Source organism: Chiloscyllium plagiosum, unplaced genomic scaffold (assembly GCF_037043375.1).
Source record: "Chiloscyllium plagiosum isolate Xiang-an unplaced genomic scaffold, Cpla_swu_hap1 HiC_scaffold_6, whole genome shotgun sequence".
In the NCBI taxonomy this organism is placed as follows: Eukaryota; Metazoa; Chordata; class Chondrichthyes; order Orectolobiformes; family Hemiscylliidae; genus Chiloscyllium; species Chiloscyllium plagiosum.
This window is the reverse complement of record NW_028270144.1, coordinates 98,133,806-98,153,612: the sequence shown is the minus strand read 5'-3', so window position 1 is coordinate 98,153,612 and position 19,807 is coordinate 98,133,806. Positions and strand designations below refer to the sequence as shown.

The window sequence follows — 19,807 nt, the reverse complement described above, 5'->3', positions numbered from 1 at the left end:
CAGGATATGAAAGATCAAGTGCGCTTTTTGCTTTAAAAATTATTTTGTTGTAACTTGTTAGTTCATAAATACAAGAAGTGAGACAAAATAAGAAAAATATTTAATAATTTTCTTTTGCTGTTCACTTATTTTTAGCAAGAAGGCTGAGATCCTTTTATGATACCCCTCCAAAATGTTGTTCCAATACTAAAGTACAAACAGAAAATGCTGGTGCTACATAGGATCTGAAAGGAAAATAGTATGTTAATGTTTTAGATAGGATGCGTTAGAATCAATGGGCCTAGCTTATATTTCCAGCATTTTGTGTTTATTTCAGATTTTCAGCTTTCCAACTTTTTCTTCCTATTTAATTATTTTAACGCATCAACCTCATTCCCACAGTGTTCCCGTTCTTATCTATAGTTAAGTTCTAACCTCTTCTTACAATGTGCTTCTTGCATAAGTATGTTTGGAAAACTTTCAAATAGACAATTACAGGTTTAATAAAAGCAACTCCCTCTCTAACAGCACTGTGGGCTTACCTATAGGAAATTGACTGCAATGGTTCATGAAGACAGCTTACCACCACCTTCTTAAGACTAACTGGGACGGGCAATAAATGTTGGCCCAGCGAATGTTGCCCCATACCCTATGAATGATTAAAAACAATTACCGTAGGCACGCAAATCTGTTCTGGTACAAATCTGTTGCACAGCTTTGCAATACCCAGTGCATAGGAATAGAAGAGCTTAAATGATAGCAAGACTCAATAATTTACAGCATCATTGCTCTAGTATAATGGGTCATCAGGAGTATAAAAACTCGTTGGAAAATTAATTAAGGGGCCATCTGTTATATAGCTGTCCATTGGTCTTGATTATATGTTTACATTGTTTGCTGAACTTACGTAACAACAGTTTATCTATACTTTAATACTAATCCGTAGGCACTGAATCTATTTGGGATATCTTGAGGATGTGAAAGGTGCTATAGAAAAGTAAATTATTCGCAAAAAGAAAAATAGAATTTTCGGTAATTCACATGAGCACAACTATTTAACACACAGATGATCCAGTCTTTGTTTTATTTTTGGTTGTAGAAGCTTGCTGTGCATAATGGGCTACTACTTTTACCTACAATACAACAGTGACTACTTTTCAAAAATAATTAATAATCTGTAAAGTATTTTAGGTTGCCCTGAGGCCATTGAAGGTGATCTATATTAGTAAGGCTTTCTTTGCATTTGACAGTCTGCTAATTAATTTTGCATGAAGTTTTGTGGTGTTGATTGGAATAGTTAACCATAGCCATAAATTTATTTCCATTTTACGACCAAATGGATTTTTCAAAGCTACTTATTTCTACTTTAGGCCTTTCTAGGTTAAACGTTGTTGCTAACAAATATTTTGTTTTCCTACACAAAATATTGTTTGAAAATTGCTATTCTATAAAGAGAAGTATTGTTGTTGCATCATTTTCCATGTAGAGATTGCTGTAGCAACATAGCTTTATTTTTTTGACAGGGTTAGTAGATGAACTGAAAGCAAGGGATTAAATCACCAAACTAGAAACATCAAGAATTTGATGTATTTGATTAAAGTGGCTTCCATTTGACACTCATTTATTAAAAGCTTTGCCAAAGACTATTAATTAAATTTACATTTCATCAAATTCCTTCAACCAAAAATAGCCTATTTAACCTTGGTTAAAAGTGATCTGTATTCATAATTCTATTTACATTGCTTTGTAGTCAGTTTTTTCATTCTTTAATTGTTTGCTGATTTATTTGTAGCTGTCATAAATAAAATAGTTAATCTGACAGAGACTGTAAAAAAATGCTACAATTAAGTCTGTTTTAGAAACTCTAATCTACCCTGTGTTACGACAGTTTGATTATAGGAAAGTTCACTAATTTAAGACTTGCACAGCAAAATAGCAGAGTGCAATTCCCAAAGCATTTGTGAAAATCCTGTAAATCCATATTATAAAAATGGAATTCGAATTATTCAGTCACCACAGTAGTTAAATTATTAATAAATTGAAATGTAGAATATCATCCCCCAAACAAAGCTCCAAAGAACACATGTAATAATGAAGGATTTTGATCTTTTGTAGCAAGTGTAAAACAGTGGGTTATTGTCATGAGTTTTATTACTGTTTTTTAATATCATTTCATTATTGCATATGTTGGCATTATCTAATCCCAAATATAATCCAATTTTCTGTCTTCTCAGCAAAATATAAATATGTAAGGTACAACGAAACTCCTAATAGGCGTTAAATAATCATTTGGGATATCGTACTTATAACATGGTGGTTGATTAATATGTATAAAAATTGGACTGTTCCATGACTATATCTGCATTGAAGGTGGTACAGTATCAATTCATTAAATTGGTTCCTGGAATGACAGGGTTGTCCTATGATGAGAGGTCGAGTAAGTTAGATCTATATCATCTGGAGTTTATAAGAATGAGTGTTTACTTTATTGAAGCATCCAATATTCTTGAAGAAATTTGATAGGATAGATATTGAGAGATTGATTCCGCTGGTCAGGGATTCTGAAACATGGGGACACAGTCTAAGCAAAAGGAACTGATCATTTAGGCTGAGATGAGAGAAATTACTTACCTGAACAGGTTATGAATCATTGTAATTCTCTAACCCATAAAGTTTAAGGTGCTTCATCATTGGATATGTCTAAGATAGAGATGGACAGAATATGCATTCCTCAGGGAATCCAAGGGATTTGGGAGAAAGTAAGCAAGTGGAGTTGAAGTCTAGGATAGCCATAATTGTGTTGAATGCTGGAGCAGGCTCAAAGGCCATATGGTCCACTTATGCTCCAATTTCTTGTGTTCTTTAATGATTTAAACAATAATCGAAAATACTGGAATTGCTCTACAGTTCAATTGCTGTGCATTTCCAGAAGGTTTGTTTGGTTCATCGCAGCTACTGCAGCATTTTGCTTTTGTTGACATAACAAAAGTTGCTCTTTAACCAATGTGTTTGGATATTTACTGCATAATATCTCATTCAAGATATGTGTTGCACAATAGTTTTTCAATGCAGTCTATCAGTTGGATGGAATGAGTGTAACATTCTTAGCCACAGTGGGAAAAAGAAAATCTAATCAGTAAAATAACCAGACCTCTTGTTTGCACAAACCTGGAAACAGTAACCAGTAGCTTAGACAATGATGTGAATGTTGGAGAGATGAAAATTAAATGGACAGAAAAGATAGAAAGATTAGAACAATGATAGTTGTATTGCATTCTCAAGGTATTTCTTGATAGAGCATGAAAAATTATTTTTGATATTATGAAAATTTTTATTATTTGTTAATGTTCCCGTAAAAATATGATTCTACATCGTTATTGCAATTTTAAATTACTTGCAATAGAAATGTAGGGAGAACTTGCTAGTAAAGCGGGTTGCTAAATTAAATAAATTCCATCCCTAATACAATACTGCAAGCTTTGTAAACTAAATAATGTCAGAATTTTCTAATGGCTGAGTAAGTGCGTCCTGTTGTATGCTCCCAGATTTGCTACTTAGTTAGTCCTAGATTCAGTAATCTAGGATGACAGCAGGGGCCTCTGCCCTTGACCTAGGATGTAGAACAAAATGGCCAAATTCCTCCTGTAATCCCTGCTGGAGATGTCAGTGCGTGTCAATGTCAAATGAGGACAAAGCTGAGCTTTTCTATGATGGTCATGTGACAGTGCTGTTGAGATGTAAAATGTGGTGAGGAAAAACATGAATATTTTAAGCATTGTCCAGGGACTTCTGACAGAAGTTGCACAGTTTCCTATTTCAATGGTTCATCAAATGTCTGGTAGTAGGTTATAGTACATCTGATGGCAAGCAAGAGGAGTAAGTTTTAACTTAGGCTGTTCACTATAGATTTGGTTAAAAATTCAAAGTAATTGATTTTCTGTCCATTTTACAAATTATGTTCTATTAAGTACTAGGATCGGTAACAGTCAATTACAGGATATTGTATGTAAGCTGCCAGTGTTAACCCTTTCCTGTTCATTTGTGCTCCTATTTTTACATATTTTTCAAAAGCTGTTTCTTTTAATCTCACAAAGTCCACTTTAAATGCACGTTAATGACAACTTTCACATCTAAGAAATTTATTTTTAAAAAAGACCTTCCCCTCTGCATCTAATGAGAGGATTAGACACTGCATAGTACAGAATTAGTTGTATCTGTCAGAGGGATTGACTTTTAATGGAAATAGGCTATTTCAGTTTCATGTTTTGCTCTTGAAATAATTTACATATTAGAAACTACATTTCTGCACTGGTTTTGCTTTTGACCCCAGAGTCACCACAGGACTTCAATCAGATATGTCTTCTTTGTTCAACTCTTTGACATGTTCTATGAGTTGAGAATAACCTCTAACCTCTAACATATCCTGTGAGGCCAGTCATTTCTTTTGGGGTCAGGCACAAAATGGCTAAGGTTTCTAACAGGATATGCCTGGTGGTGAGGAGTTGTTTCCTCACGTACATGCCTTCTGGAACTTCTAAGCTAATGTAACCTCTTTTACCTAAATTATATTTTCTTAAATTATAATTAATTTTTACAAAGTTCTGCAGAGGGTTTGAGCTATAAGCTGAATAGGCTTGGGCTAATGTTCCTAGAGTGTCAGAGACTGAGGGATGACCTTATTCAAATGACTTTCACATATTTTAATATTCACTATTAATCATAGATTCATAAGTCTGGCCTATGAGATGCAATAATGGTCATAATATTGTAAGGGATATTACAGTAACTTAAGTTATTGATACTTGTTGAAGCAAAGAAATACACTGTAGATAGGTTTCTTTTCTACGTCCACCCTGAACAGAAAGTAGTAAATAAAATCCTTGCAAAATTAACATTAGCATCAATTAGCTTAGCAGGAATGAGGTCACCAAAAACATTGCTATTGTATTGTAATCTTACAAGTTTGAGAACTAGTGCGATTTCTCAGTTAAATTAGTTTCTATTAGAATTATTACTAATTCTATTAGTAAATCAAACTTGTTAACCTTTTGTAAATAATTTATTGAAATAACTGTCAACAATAGCTGGAAATTAATGTTTTATATTAACATATCCTACAAAGTAGGTACAGTGATAGTACAATATTCACTAAGCTTTCCAATGCAATTGTTCAATTTACCTTGTAAAACATTTTTAAGCTTTACTTATTAAATTTGGAAGAGTCATTGTAGAGTCATAGGGATGTACAACATGGAAACACACCCCTAGGTCCAACCAGTCCACACTGACCAGGTATCCTAAATTAATCTAGTCCTATTTACCAGTAAATGCTCCATATCCCTCTAAATCCTTCCTATTCATATACCCATCCGGATGCCTTTTAAATGCTGTAATTGTACCAGCCTCTACTACTTAATCTGGCAACTCATTCCATTCATGCATCACACGTGAAAAAGTTGCCCCTTAGGTCCCTTTAAATCTTTCCCGTCTCACCTCAAACCTATGCCCTTTCATTTTAGATTCCCCCAGCATGGGAAGAAGACCTTGACTGTTCACCCTATCCATGCCCCTCATGATTTTATGAACTTTGATAAGGTCACCCCTCAGCCTCCAATGCTCCAGGAAAATTAGCCCTAGCCTTTTCAGCTTATAGCTCAAACCGTCTGACCCTGGCAACATCCTTGTAAATCTTTTCTGAACCCTTTCAAGTTTCTTAATATCTTTTCTTTAGTAGGGAGACCAGAATTGAAGACAGTGTTCCAAAAGTGGCCTAACCAATGTCCTTTACAGCCACAACATGACCTCCTAGCTCCTATACTCAATGCAGTGACCAATAAAAACAAGCATACCAAACGCCTTCTCCACTACTTTGTCTACCTGCAACTCCACTTTCAAGGAACTATGCACCTGCACTCCACGGTCTTTGTTTGGCAATACTCCGTAGGGCCCTACCAATAAGTGTATAGGTTCTGCCCTGATTTGGCCTACCAAAATACAGCACCTCACATTCATTTAAATTAAACTTCATCTACCACTCTCTGGGCCATCTGATCAAGATCTCATTGCACTCTGAAGTAGCCCATCATTTGCAAACGTACTAACCACACCTCCTATAGTCACATCCAAAACATTTGTATAACTAACAAGTTGATTAATAGTATCCCTACAGGGCAGAAGGAGACCATTCAACCCATCACATCTGCACCAATCCTCTGAAGGGCATCCCACTCTATCCCCATAATCCTACATCTCCCATGACTAATTCACTTAGTCTGCACACTAACAGCAAAATAGCATTGCCAGTCCACCTGATCTGCACATCTTCAGATTGTGGGAAGAAACCAGAGCACCAGCAGAAACAGTGAGAATTTGCAAGCTCCACACAAACAGTCACCCAAATCTGGAATTGAACCCAGGTCCCTGGCACTGTGAAGCAGCAGTGCGAACCACTTAGTCACCATGCCACCGATTAATTATTTTAAAAGTGGTAATCCTTAAATAACATACAGAAGAGAAATGAGAATTAACTAATTACTGGAGACTTAACTGTTACATTCTTTCATGCCATTTAAAGAAAGTTACAAAAAAATTGCACAAATTAAACAACCACCAGATGGCATCTGTGGGTAAGAGGAAATGGCTTCCATCTGTTAAAAGCAATGGATATGATCAAATGAAGAGCGTGGATATAGCTTGAGGGCAGCTTCTCAGAATAAAAAAAACGTTGTTTTGGTAATGTGTAAGATGTGCCAAAGCACCACAACACAAATTGGACAATATTTTATGTAGAAAAGCTTTATATTTATGGTCAGAAAATGCCTTTCCTTGTAAGGTCAATTTAAACAGAAACTGTTGCAGTTTAAACTGGTATTTTTAGCTTGGAATAAACAGACAGCCAAACAAAAAAAGGTTTTTTGGTCATATGGTGTAGTCATATGGTATCATGATTTTCAAGATGACCACTTGCAACTGAACTGGCACCATCTGTTAGAAAAAAATAAATAAATGCCATACGAAACATCTATTTTAAAGATATTAACAGTGATATGAAGTAAGACCTAATTTTATTCAGAACTGACCTGACTGATTCTAAAACTTGATCTGCTGTTTTATTAACCCATATTTTAAAATTGACAATAATACTAGCTAATTCTGCATTTCGGCTTTAAAGGTCCAAATAGAGAAAAAAAATTTTGCTTTGTGAAAAAAAAACTTGTGTGTAATATTACAGCAAATAAATATTTCTGAATAAATAATAGACTTCAGATGTTTTCCAAAATAAAATATGACATATTATAACCTAATTTATAAATTAAAAACCTACATGTTACGTGTGCAATTTTAATAAAGTATTAGACCTAAGACTAATTAAAGTTCCATCAGTTTTTAATGTATAAAATGTTTAAATAATTTAAGATTTCATTCAGTATTTTAAAATCAATGCTAGATGTTATAACCAAACTGTGTGCAATCCTTAATTTAATTTGAAATATGTAGTGGCAGAGCCAGCATTTATAAATGGTTTTTATACCTGTGTTTTTCACATCCTCATGCTCAATGAACCACAGACTCTTAAACTGATTGCGTGACACATCCCAGGCTGTAGGTTCTGGATATTTAGCCATTAAGAGAAATGCTGATATGAGACAATTATGTCCAGTCATCTCTTGCATTCCCTCTTAAATAAAAAGTCATTACAGCAAAGGCAATGTTCTTTGCCTTAGCATTGATATTTGAACTCTTATTGTAAAACCCAAGTGTAGCAAGTGAGTTAGAGTGACAAATAGCTCTGGAACCTCAAAGCCACGGTCAGCAGTTAGGAAGTGAGAGGCCCACTGTTGTGCTAACAATGAGTGGCTTGTACTTGGTACCAGTACCTTAACCCTTTAAGCACTAGTTCATTGTATTCCATGTCGCCAATTTTGAAAAGGATGGTTAATGATCATAACAGAAAAGATATTAAGGAATGATTAAAAAGCAGAAGAAATATATAATGCAGAAATATAATTAGAAAAATAAGGTAACCGTGCATAGAAGTATTGTTAAACCTGGAACAGTATTTTGGTACAAGCAGCTGTATAAAAAATAATCAGACAGCATATTGTTGCATATCAAACTGTGAACACTATTGAATTGTTTAAAATCCCTATCATTTCCTGTACATAGATTATTCTAAATTAAATGGAACCAAAGTGATAGATCCATGGAATCAAATGAATCAAATTTAAATGGTGTGAATTATAAAATTTGCTAAATCAATCTGCTATGTTGTAATTGACTCTGGTTGTAATTATTTTAAGAATTAAAACTGCAGCTTGTTACAGCATTATAGAGACTATATATTATGTGAGATTTGCATGTTATTTATAATTAAGTAATGCAGCATCGAGACTTTCCCAAACCTGCAATTTGACGATATTTGTAAATTTGAAATTGGTAAAATGTTACCAGACTAATGTCTGTAGCCCTGTATGAGTAAGTAGCAGGCTGGTCTCGTCATGGGTCTGGTGGGTATGGGGACACAATGGCAATCCACTGAGTTGCCGATTTCTCTCTGCTCAGCTGGACCAGGGGTTTTCCATCAACCGATCAGAGTCATTGGACTACTACCAGCAACCAGGAATGTATTGGATAAGGTATGAAATGGTGCAGTGCCAACAGTCAGTGTTTCCATGACAACGTGCTGGCAGTCTCCATTAACCTTACTTCAGCTGTCAGTTTATGCAACTAAAACTGTGCCTTTGATTTATCAAGTCCATATGCTGCTTTATCAGTCTCATTTCAATGTACAAACACCAAACCACTCATTTTATTTTCCACCCATGAGTCACGCTGACATTGCAAGCTTATACCCATTCAAATTTATATATGTTTAACTTAAATTTTCATCATTTTACATGTGGACCTGAAAAGTAATACAGCCGTAATCAGGTTAAAAGAGACGGCCTGTTCTTATTGCAGTATTTTGCATGTACTGGAAGTGGATGTATGTTGAAGGGTGGGATGGGCAGGGGTTGAAACTGATCCTTGCCAGGTGATGAAAAACAGCCAGATAGTGAATTGGCCACCTAATTTACATGGTGTCCTATTTTCTTTTGCACTAAAGCCAAGCGAATAGAAAATCAGCCATGGTGCATATCATGCTGCTGATTGGTGATAAACTAGTTTCATGCCCAAGAATGATTTGTGTAGATCAAATAAGAACTTAATCAGTCAGATACTCCAGTAGGGTGTTTTTTTCCCCACTTTTGAAACATTTACATTTGTTAATCTGCTCCACTTCTCATATTCCTTTTTGAATTGGTAGAAAACTAAATCCTCATATTACGTCAAGCATAACTTTCCCTGTTATATAGCTTCTGTCTTAGCTTTGCCCTTTTGTGTATCCATCTCCCTACATCCTAATTAGGTTTTTAATGTGAACAACTGAGCCGGAGACTTGGCTCTTATTTTCATTGCCAATCCTGGCACAGTCTTAGCCAGCTGGCTTGCATTATTGGCTTGTAGAACATCCCATTTGATAATTGGCTTGTACTCTATTTTAAATATGAATAATTTTATATTTTGGTTTTTCTTTCTTTTAGACTGTACAGTATTTTTCCAAACTCATGTCTTCCAGTTTAGAATTGGATCTGTCACAAATCCATTTACTCTCAACCATCTGGTAGAGAGGACTGATGTAGACTGTGACTCTTCCAGAATTGATTTCAGGATTGTACAGTAATATCCAGGAAATCTCATACAAATCAGGTTGAGCACAGTTTCTTTCGATGTCTCTCACCTTTTGTTCAAAATTGAAAAATTGGTTCACGTTTGATACTCCACTTACTTGCTTGGTTGGGAATTGATTCAACTTAGAAAAGCACCACCTTCTGCTTCAGTTGCAGTGCAGCCGCAAGAAACTAATCATTAAAAAATAAACCATTCCACAAATATAAAATCTGTTTCTCTCAGCAAAAGAGGTTGTTCAGTAATTTCGATATGGTATACACTGTTGAAAAAAAAATTTCACTTTGTTTGACAAGGCGTAATCTTAAAAAATGTTTTTATAATAACACTTAATAGCAGAAAAAAGTTGAAGTTCACATCAAATCAGTAATTTCCATTTGTTTCAATCTGCAAGAACGTAACAGATCCTCTGGAGGAATGCGAAATCATTGTCAGCAACTTCTTTATATCGGTATTTAATTGTGGAAGTGTAGAAGCCAGAAGCTGCAATCAGTTTTTCAGAGTTAAAACAATAAACAATTATTGACAGTTTCACCATTTTTAAAACCACAAAATCCAGATTAGTGTTTTTTTACCAGTACTGAATAACAGTGCAAATTACTCCCAGTAAGTGTAAATATTGTACATTGTGGTAAATTTATACTTTAATATAGACTGCTTTTTCATCTTCTGTATTGTTCACAGTCAATGCCACTTGTCACATTCACAATAGCATCTTGTGTTTTACTGCCATACATATCTTATTTGAGTGTAAAGGTTGAATGTTAAGTATTTGTTGACCTAACTGTAGAGGTCCTGTTATTCTAGAGGATATGAATTACTATTTAGAATGGAATTTTATGCTTGCAGGCTGGATACAAAATAATAACAGTTCTTATAGATACCATCAATGTTTAGAATCAGTATTATTTATAGCAGTATTCTCCACAGTCTAAAAGTGGGTGACAACAGTCTACATCGAAAGATGATTGGCGTACCCATATCATCAGTATGTGCTTGCAATCCTGCCATTAGTTCTGATGTTTGGAGGCAGCAGAAACATTTTCTTTGTGTATGGGCATATATTCAGTCACATACATACAAAGAACTTATGAAAGAAAGAATATGCATTTGTTTAGTACCTAATTGCATCCTAAGGATGTCACAAAGCTCTTTACAACCATGAATCACTGAAATGAAATCACTTCAATTCTCAAGTCATTTGTTCAAATTTTTTTTTGGTCAGTTCTGTTTATGGATTAATGCAATAGCTATTTTCTGAAATAACTGCACAGAGGCCAGAATCCTGACACCAAGTCACCCTTTATTTATACGTGCATAAATAAAGGGTGACACTGGTCCGGCTTCCTCAGAGCCAGCTCTCAATGAACAAAACCTCTGACATTCCTGCTTATACCTGTCAGCCAGTGCTCCCTGATTGAACCACGTCAATAGCCCCAGTCAGGGAACTTATATTCTATGAGGTCCACCTGGCTGACCTCATTATAATCACTACATCCCTCCTTCTCAATATCTGGGCACATAGGCCTGTTCTTTTTCTTGTAGCCTCTACTGGGGCATTTTCACACCAAATTCAGTTCCTCTGACTCAATTTCAGATATCGGTGGTGTGTATGCCAGGAGTATGCAAGAAATTCATCTTCAGATGGTAAAGACGTCGAGGCTGCGACATCCGCCGATGTCCATCTCAGACTCCGAGGTTTCTTTGACACTAAATGTGAGGGAGAGCCCATGGGTCCTGGCAGCCTTTCTGGCTATTCTGAGGGGCTGGGTGTGTTTTGCTCCTGCCCTGTTTCTGAGTTTGCAGCTTTTGTGTGGTCCACATGCTTGCTCAAGACCACCTCACCTCCCAAACTTTGTACATCACAGGACTTGACCTCACATCAACCATGCCTCTTACCCGTCCTAGACCATTTCTGTAGTTTCAATACCAAACTCCATCCCCTGAAGTAAACTGTCTCTGTCGTTTAGAGGAGTTTTGTGTCCAGCATTGGCATTCCTGATGTTGTTTCAATCCCCCCCCCCTCCCCAGGTCCAGGAACATCTGGTTTAACCTGATATGGAGTCTTCTGCTGATTATCAACTCTGTTGCCTGAAGAGTGGTCCAATAATCAAATCCGATCAACGACAGTTTGTTATGGAGTGAAGCTGTAAGCTGTTTCTTTAAGCTTGTATTCAAAGTCAGACCATTCAACTTCAGGAAGTGCTTGAATTCCCTGCTGGTAAATGATGGCTGATTGTCTGTGACCAATACTTCCTGGAGTCCATATATTACAAAAGATGTGCACAGCTTTTCAAACATCATCCCTGTGTTTGATGAATAAACTCTGACTGTCCAACTACTTTGAGTGGGTGTTCACAATGACTAAGAACGTTGAGCCCATGAAAGGGCTAGCACAGTCGACATTAACTGAGTCCAGGCTTTACCCGGCCATTCCCACAAGTGTGGGGGAGCTGCTGGTGGTGACTTTTGTCTTTGTTGGCACGCTGGGTCCTGCGTCACCAGTGCAGTTTTGAAGGCATCCAATCCTGGCCAACAAAAATAACTTCTCACCAACACCTTCATTTTGAAAACTCATGAATGACCCTGGTGGAGTTCATCCAGTTCATCCAGTATCTGGCAGCGACCTTTACTTGCATTGGAACAATCACTCTTGCTCCCCATAACAATGTATTGTCTGCTATGGTGATCTAGTTTCACTGGGTTCAGCAAGATTTCAGTTCTGGTTTTCATGGCCCTTTGGCTCCCCCCATCATAACCAGTTGTTTTAGTTTTGCCAGGATCAGATCTTTTTGCATCCACAGTCTGATGTTATCAGTGGTGACTGGAAGGGTGTCCAGAATGTTTAAAACCAGAATGGACTCTTCCAGTGGTGTGTCTGCCAGTGAGAGGTGGCAGAAGGCATCTGCATTTGCAAATTGAAGTTGCAGACGGTGTTCCAAATTGTAATTATATGCATTTAAAATGAGACCGTTGAATTAAACCTAAAGCTACAGGCAGCTTGGCCTTGTCCTCTTTGAGTAGCCATAGTAAGGGTTTGTGTACTATTACTGTTATAAATTTGCATCCATAAAAGTTATTGGTAAACTTCCTTGCACCACAGATGACTGCCAAACCTTCCTTCTATCTGGGTGTATTTGCACTCTGCATCAGCCCAAATCTGGAAAACATACACTATAGGACATTCCTCTCCATTGGGCCATCTGTGAGTCAATACTACCCAATACTGTACGGATGGGCGTTGGATGTCTGCATCAGATCTCACTTGGGATCATAGTGTGCCAGCATCTCAGATGACAATAGCTGCTGCTTCAATTCCCTAAAGATTACACCTTGGCTACGAGACCACTTCCAAGACTGCCCCTTTTTTCAATCGAAGATGATGTAAGGGTGCCAAGGTGGAGGCCAGGTTACGTATGAACTTTCCATAATAATTCAACAATCCAATGAAAGATCTAAGCTCAGGTACAGACATGAGCGCCGGGGCACCTTTGATCACCCTCATTTTATCTTTCAATGGGTATAACTCAGTCTTATTGACACGGTAGTCCAAGTAGGTCACTTGGGGTGACTGGAACATACATTTTTCCCTTCTAGGGTGTACACCCACCTTGGGGAAAACTCTAAGGACCATGTCCATGTTCACTAAATGCTCTTTATTGGTCTTCCCTGTTGTTAGCATGTCATCTAGATAAATGGCAACCTGAGGTAGATCTTGTAAAATATTCTCCATTGTCTGCTGAAAAATAGGACAGGATGACAATATCCCAAATGGCAGTCTCGTATATTGGTACAGACCTAATGGATATTAATCATAGCATACTTCTAGGAAGCCTCATCTAACCACAATTGTAGGTACGCATGGCTCATGTCCAGCTTTGTGAAGGACAGCCCCCTCACCAACTTTGCACATGTCGTTTATGTAAGGCATTGGGTATTTATCCAGCTGCAAGAAGTGGTATGCAATTTGTTTAAAATCCCCACACAGTCAAACTGAGCCGTCAGGCTTCACAGTTGGCACGACCGGTGCTGCCCATTCTGCAAAGTGGGCTGACTTAATGATTCCTTCACTTTCCATTCTCCTGATTTCTGCCTGTACTTTTAAGGCAAAAGACACTGGGCGGACCTTGCAGAATTGTGGAGTTGCTTCCTGGTCAACATGCAAGATGGCTTTGGTCCCTTTGATAGCCACTAGACCTTCCTAAACAACTTCTGGGTATTTATTTCACTCAGGCAGCTATTTACTAGGTGAAAAATGTTCAGCCAATCTAAGTGAACCTTTCTCAACCAATTTCACTCCATCAAGCTTGGGCCCGAGCCTTTTACTACAATCAGCGGGAACTGAACCAGCTTCTTCTCAGAGGAGATTGGAACTGAAGTTGCACCCTTAATCTGTGAATATTCCCTGGTATAGGTCCTGCCAAGGTCTTACTCAAACTTAAGGGCTGGAGTCCAGAGCAAATGTATTTAAAGACTGCATCTGCAATCACTGATAAAGCTGCATCGGTATCAACCTCCATTAGAACCAGATGACCTTTTAACCAGACATTAATTTTGATTGGTTCTGCTTTGGATGTTGCTAAGCAATTTGACTGTTCCAATCCAGAGGTAGGTGGGCTTTCTAGAGTGTGCACACTCCTGGATATCAGCTTTTGAGTTCTCTAACTCAATTCAAGTCTAGTGTCTTGAATCTGTTTACCAGTAGCAGCAACAATGATGGCTTGCTGGCCCAGATCCTGAAGAAAATGTTAACCAACTGGCTGAGGCTTGCCTTTGTTTGGGCTTTTGCTGTGGAGATTTTAAAGTCCCTCTGCTCAGAATATGTCCTGAATGAGGCTGTGCAATCACCTTCACTCAAGTGGTGTCCCCCAAGCTCAGTCTCCCCGGTGAGGATGTCCACTTCCATCAGCAAACCCTGGAACTCATTTGCTCCACTTTGCCACATTTTCTAATGACAAAATCACTTGTAGTGCCTGTTTGAAGTCCAGTCGGGCTTCAGCGTGTACATGCTTTTGCATGATTACGCCTTTAATACTAAATACCAAACAGTCTCTTAGCATCTCATTAAGAGTTAACCAAAGTCACATGCCTCTTTTAGTTGTCTTAACTTCATCAAAAATCCCGACACGGATTTCCCTGGTTCTCGAACTGCTGAGTAAAACTGCTCAGAATAAAAAGAGGCTTGGAGTGGCAATATTGCTTAACTAGATCTGTCAACTCTTGAAAGGTGTTAGTATCTGGTGCCTCAGGAAATGTTAGACTCCGAATAACTGAAAACATTGCAGGTCCACAAGCTGTCAGGAGAATAATTCCTTGCTTTTCATCTGCATCATTTACCCTTTAAAACAAAATGTATTCTTTCTACATACTGGGCCCAGTCTTTGACGGCAGGATCAAACTAGTCAAGCTTCTCAAATAACAGCATGATGCTAGAATTGCTTACCCAACTCAAAGATGACTGTTGCGAGTGGATTTCTTCAGGAGCATTTTTTTTTTCTCTCGTCACCGTGGAAATAACTCCACAGAGGCCAGTATCCAATCCCCAAGTTCCCCTTTTTGTACACATGTATAGTATTTGACATTGGTCCAGCTAGCACTGAACCAGCTGCTAGAGTGAGCAGAACCCCTGACACTTCTGTTTATATCTTTCAGCCACAGCCCCCTGATTAGACCAGGTTAACAGCCCCAATCAGGGAACTCATACTCTGCTATGTCCACCTGGCTGACCTCATCACAATCATTTCATAGCCCAGTTCTCCCACATTGTAATAAGTCAAATTTAAGTTAGCATGTGATACAAATGGCTATTAGCCTCTTTTTTCTTTGAGTTATTTCTTTTTGCTCTGATATTCCAAAAGGTGGATTATGTAAACCACTTTATTTTTCTCTGGTCTGTATTTCAGTCTGTCCACCAATTTAACTGCAATTACTCTTAAGTTTCATCCTTAATATATTTAAAGACATTGACCTCTATAACTATCTGCTTGCTTAATCATTACTTATTTCTTCTTTGTCAGTCCCTCTGGGTCGAGGATGACTAACTTTTGTTTGGCTTGCTTATTGGTTCATCCATAGTACTTTTCCCTATTGTTAGTTCTTAACAAAATGTTTTCTCTGGGATTACTCACAATAATCATCATTCATAAACTTTTGCAAATGTATTCCTTATTCCTCCTGGTTAATTTGCTGGGATAAAGCCATTCTCCCCATGAATTTCATTCATTCAAAACATAAATATAATGGATCAAAAATCATTGCTAAATTGCACTGATTAAATTACAAATTCAATTCATACCTCACAATCAAATTGACAAAGTCAGTAATCCATACCCTGCAAGATATTTTTATGTCCCAAGTGAAAGACTGATAAAGCGAGTTAAATTGCTTAGCTGCCAACTAATAGCTGACAATTATATCAACTGATTTATGCAAAAATAATTCTACTGATAATCCAACATGACCATGTCCCTCCAGTGGGAGTGGCCTCTCTTGGAGATTGCTTATAAGTAAACTGAGAACTCTTTGTTTTGGGCTATTGAGCCATTTGCTGAGAAGACTCCCAGCATCGATAGATCATATCTGATTTTCCACAAGTGAGTTTTGCTGACAATACTTCACTGTTTCAACACTGAAGTTTCTTCACAGATCAGCTAAGAGGAAAGTCAAAGTCATAGTTTGTACACAACAAACTGGAAAATAATCAAGAACAGTTGTGTTTTGATCTTACACTCATTTTTGAACATTTTATAAATAAAACAATGGCTGCATGAAGCAAAGGAATTAAAAGGTGCTACGCTCATAAACCTACTGAATTTTCAATATTTCAATTGAATTATTGATTTTATACTTTTGGCAATTCATTCTGAATTAATTACAGTGTTTGCACTGAATCCATACTATCAGAAAAATGAACGGTGACCTTGAAATAAGTCAAATTGAACAATTATTGCCCTATAAAATGAAAATTGTCAACATAGCATTTTGAACATGATAAAGAACTTATATAAAGCTAATATCTTAATTTTCAAATAAAATCTGCAATCTTTTGTGCAGGCTTAGTGCATAATAATAGGGTCGGAAAATGGGTGGAGCAAAGTAAAACACTTATTTCACCCCTATGGGAGAAGAAATGACTTCGCACTCCAGTCTTAAAGGAGTGTCCCCTTATTTTGTAACCATGTCCCCTTGTTGGAGATTGGTCATTTCTCACTGTCACTCTCAGCCCTGTCCAGGCTCCTCAGAACCTTATATGGTTCAATAAGATCACCCCTTGTTCTTTCCTAAAAGTCCATCTACTTAATTAATTGATGTACCTGCATGGTAATTTCTGGTATTTCATGCACCAGATCACCCAAATCCCTCTGCACGGCACCTTTTTTGGAGTTTCTCTCCATTTAGTGCCTTTTGATTCTTCCTACCAATGTGAATGACCTCACATTTTCCAACATTAAACTCCATCTGCCAAGTTTTGCACATTCACTCAACCTATCTCTATCCTCTTGCCAAGTCATTATGTTCTTGTCACAATAAACCCATCTACTTTATTTATCTTCAGTAAATTTGGATACACTATACTCTGCCTCATTCTCCTCCAAGTCATCAATATACCGTATATACTCTAGTAATAGTCAATCTCATGTAAAAGTCGACCCCCCCCCCCCACTTTTGGCCAAATAACCTGGAATTTTCCACATATCTTATGTAAAAGTCAGCCCTAGTTATTCACAGATAACCGATCAATGTTTATGAGTCAGTGTGCCTGCTGTCACATTCTGCTCCAGCTTTCCATCTGCCGGTTGTTCCACTCCAATCCCCGTGTTCCAATCTGCTGGCTGAATAGCTCCACTCCGGGTTTTCAGAATTACCATAAGTCATTTTTTTTCTTTATTCGTTCAGAGATCAGTTAGCATTCTGTTAATAATATGAATTTTGAAGGGCATGACTTTTAGCGCCTCAAAAGTAGTATCTATGTAATAGTCGAACCCATACATTTAACCTTAAAAAGTAGTCAAAAAAAGTTGACTACTACTTGAGTATATAAGGTAGATAGTAAATAGAGACCCTAGGATTGATCCTTGTGGCACTCTACTAGTTAAACATCTTTCTAATCCAAAAAAGACCATTAATTTGGACTCTCTAGTTTCTGTATGTTAACTAATCCTCAATCCATTCTGAGATATTACCCCCAAGACATGAGTTGCTATCTTGAGCAATACTCTTTCATATGGCATCTTATAGAGTGCCTTCTGAAAGTCCAAATACTGTATATCTATTAGTTCCCCTTATCAATTCTTCTTGTTATATCCTTAAAGAACTCTAGAAAATTGGTCAAACATGATTCCCTTTCACAAAACATATTGATTACGTTGAGCTTTTCTAAATGCCTTGCTATTTCTTACTGGATAATGTACTCTACCAATTTTCCAATGACAAATGTTAGGTTAACTGGTCTATTGTATCTTTATTTCTGTCTATCTCTCTTCTTGAACAGAAGCACCATATTAGTAGTTTCCAATCCAGTGGCACCCTCCTAGAATCTAGTGAGTTCTAGAGTATCTCATCCAATGCTTCCACTATCTCTGCAGCCCATTTGTTTAAATATTTAGAAAAAGACCATCTCATCAGGACCCGGTGACTTCTGTGCCGTCTGTCACATTAATTTTGTCAAAATCTTTGTTCCTCGTGATATTTTACATCAATCATTTACAGGGCACTAAACGCATCTCAGGCTAACAAATAAGCAAGGTGCTCGTGGGAGGAAAGGTTATGTAACAGCCTCTATCACGAGAAACAAAGATTTTGACAAAACTAATAGGGAACGTGGAAGTAATGGCACTGAATGAGCAAAGTAGTAGTTTTTGAAGCAAGTCATTGTTGTAAGAAGTGTGCCAGCTAATTTTCACACAGTAAGACCCACAAACAGGTAATTAAATAAAGGTAATTGAATGTTTATCATAGTGATATTGATTGAGGAATGAATATTGACAAGTACACCAGGAGATCTCCCTTGCTTTTCTTTAAATCATGCCATGGGGGTCTTTTCATCCATCTAAGTGGCAATTGAGAAGTCACCTTTTCTTCTATTCTAAAAAGATGATATGTCCAACAGTACACCACTCCTTCAGTGTAACCAAACCACAATTAATCCAAAAGAGCTCAGTTGTTATGTACAGAGTAGTATAACCACAAAAGATACAAGGGGAAGAAACATTTTAGGATTGGCCCTCAGGCCATATTGAAGTATGGTTTACAGAGATTAAACTCCATCATTCTTATCATTTTAAGAGCCATTTAAAGCCACTCTTAAATGATTATTATTACCATATGCATTCCTAAACATTCAGGTATTTATGGACTCCCCTTCAACCTGCAGAATATTGGTATTTTTGAAACTGATAGCTGTGCCCACAATGAACACAAACCTCCCAGCAACATCAGGAATAATATGCACTTGTACTGTACCTTTTAGGAGATTTAGTTAATTGCCTCTGACCTGTGACAGTGGCTAGGAACTAACATTACCAGTCAAACATTATTGCTCCTGTCTTCCAAAGAAAGATTATCAGTAACGTACAATAAAAATAATTCTCATTTCTGTGGCTGTGGGGTATCTGGCATGTTATTGTTATTTCAAGACATTTTCAGCACAGTGATAAGACATAAAAGAGGCATAGAAGAACTTTTATTTGTTTGAAATAAACAAGATGCAGTTATTACAAAGCTGTGCAAATGTTGAAATCAATATGAATAGGCACAGTCTGGACTTTCTGGTTAAAATTAAAGTGTGCTTTTTCTTATTTTACATCTAAAATGCACTTACTTGATTATGCTTAGTAACTGGTCCAGCTTCCAATGCTCTTTGGGAGTGCTAACCACAGTGCAAATGTCCGACTAAACAAATGAAAAATATATTACATTTTTGCAAGTGTGCTTACTTTGCAAATTAAAATTACATTAAGTAAGATCTGGCAGCATCAGAAATCATCTTTAAGCATCTAATTTTGTTCACCAGGATTTTTAAAAGCATGCTTCCCATATTTGATCAGTAAAATCTTTTAATTCTTCACGGAAATGCAATAGGGCTATATTTGATGAATGG

At 37.1% G+C, this 19,807-nt stretch overlaps 1 protein-coding gene across 4 annotated transcripts in view; it reads left to right on the top strand.

Annotated features, from left to right (window-relative positions):
• The window catches only part of LOC148149819 (serine/threonine-protein kinase DCLK1), a 349,709-nt gene that overhangs the window by 306,149 nt on the left and 23,753 nt on the right, over positions 1–19,807 (top strand). For 2 of the 4 annotated variants that reach the window (XM_087988259.1, XM_087988261.1), the window contains one exon: positions 8,542–8,615. The exons of the other annotated variants lie outside the window; for them this stretch is intronic. In XM_087988259.1, coding sequence (XP_087844385.1) covers positions 8,542–8,615 — 74 coding nt within the window. The remainder of the gene's footprint in view (positions 1–8,541; positions 8,616–19,807) is intronic. 4 annotated transcript variants of the gene reach the window in all.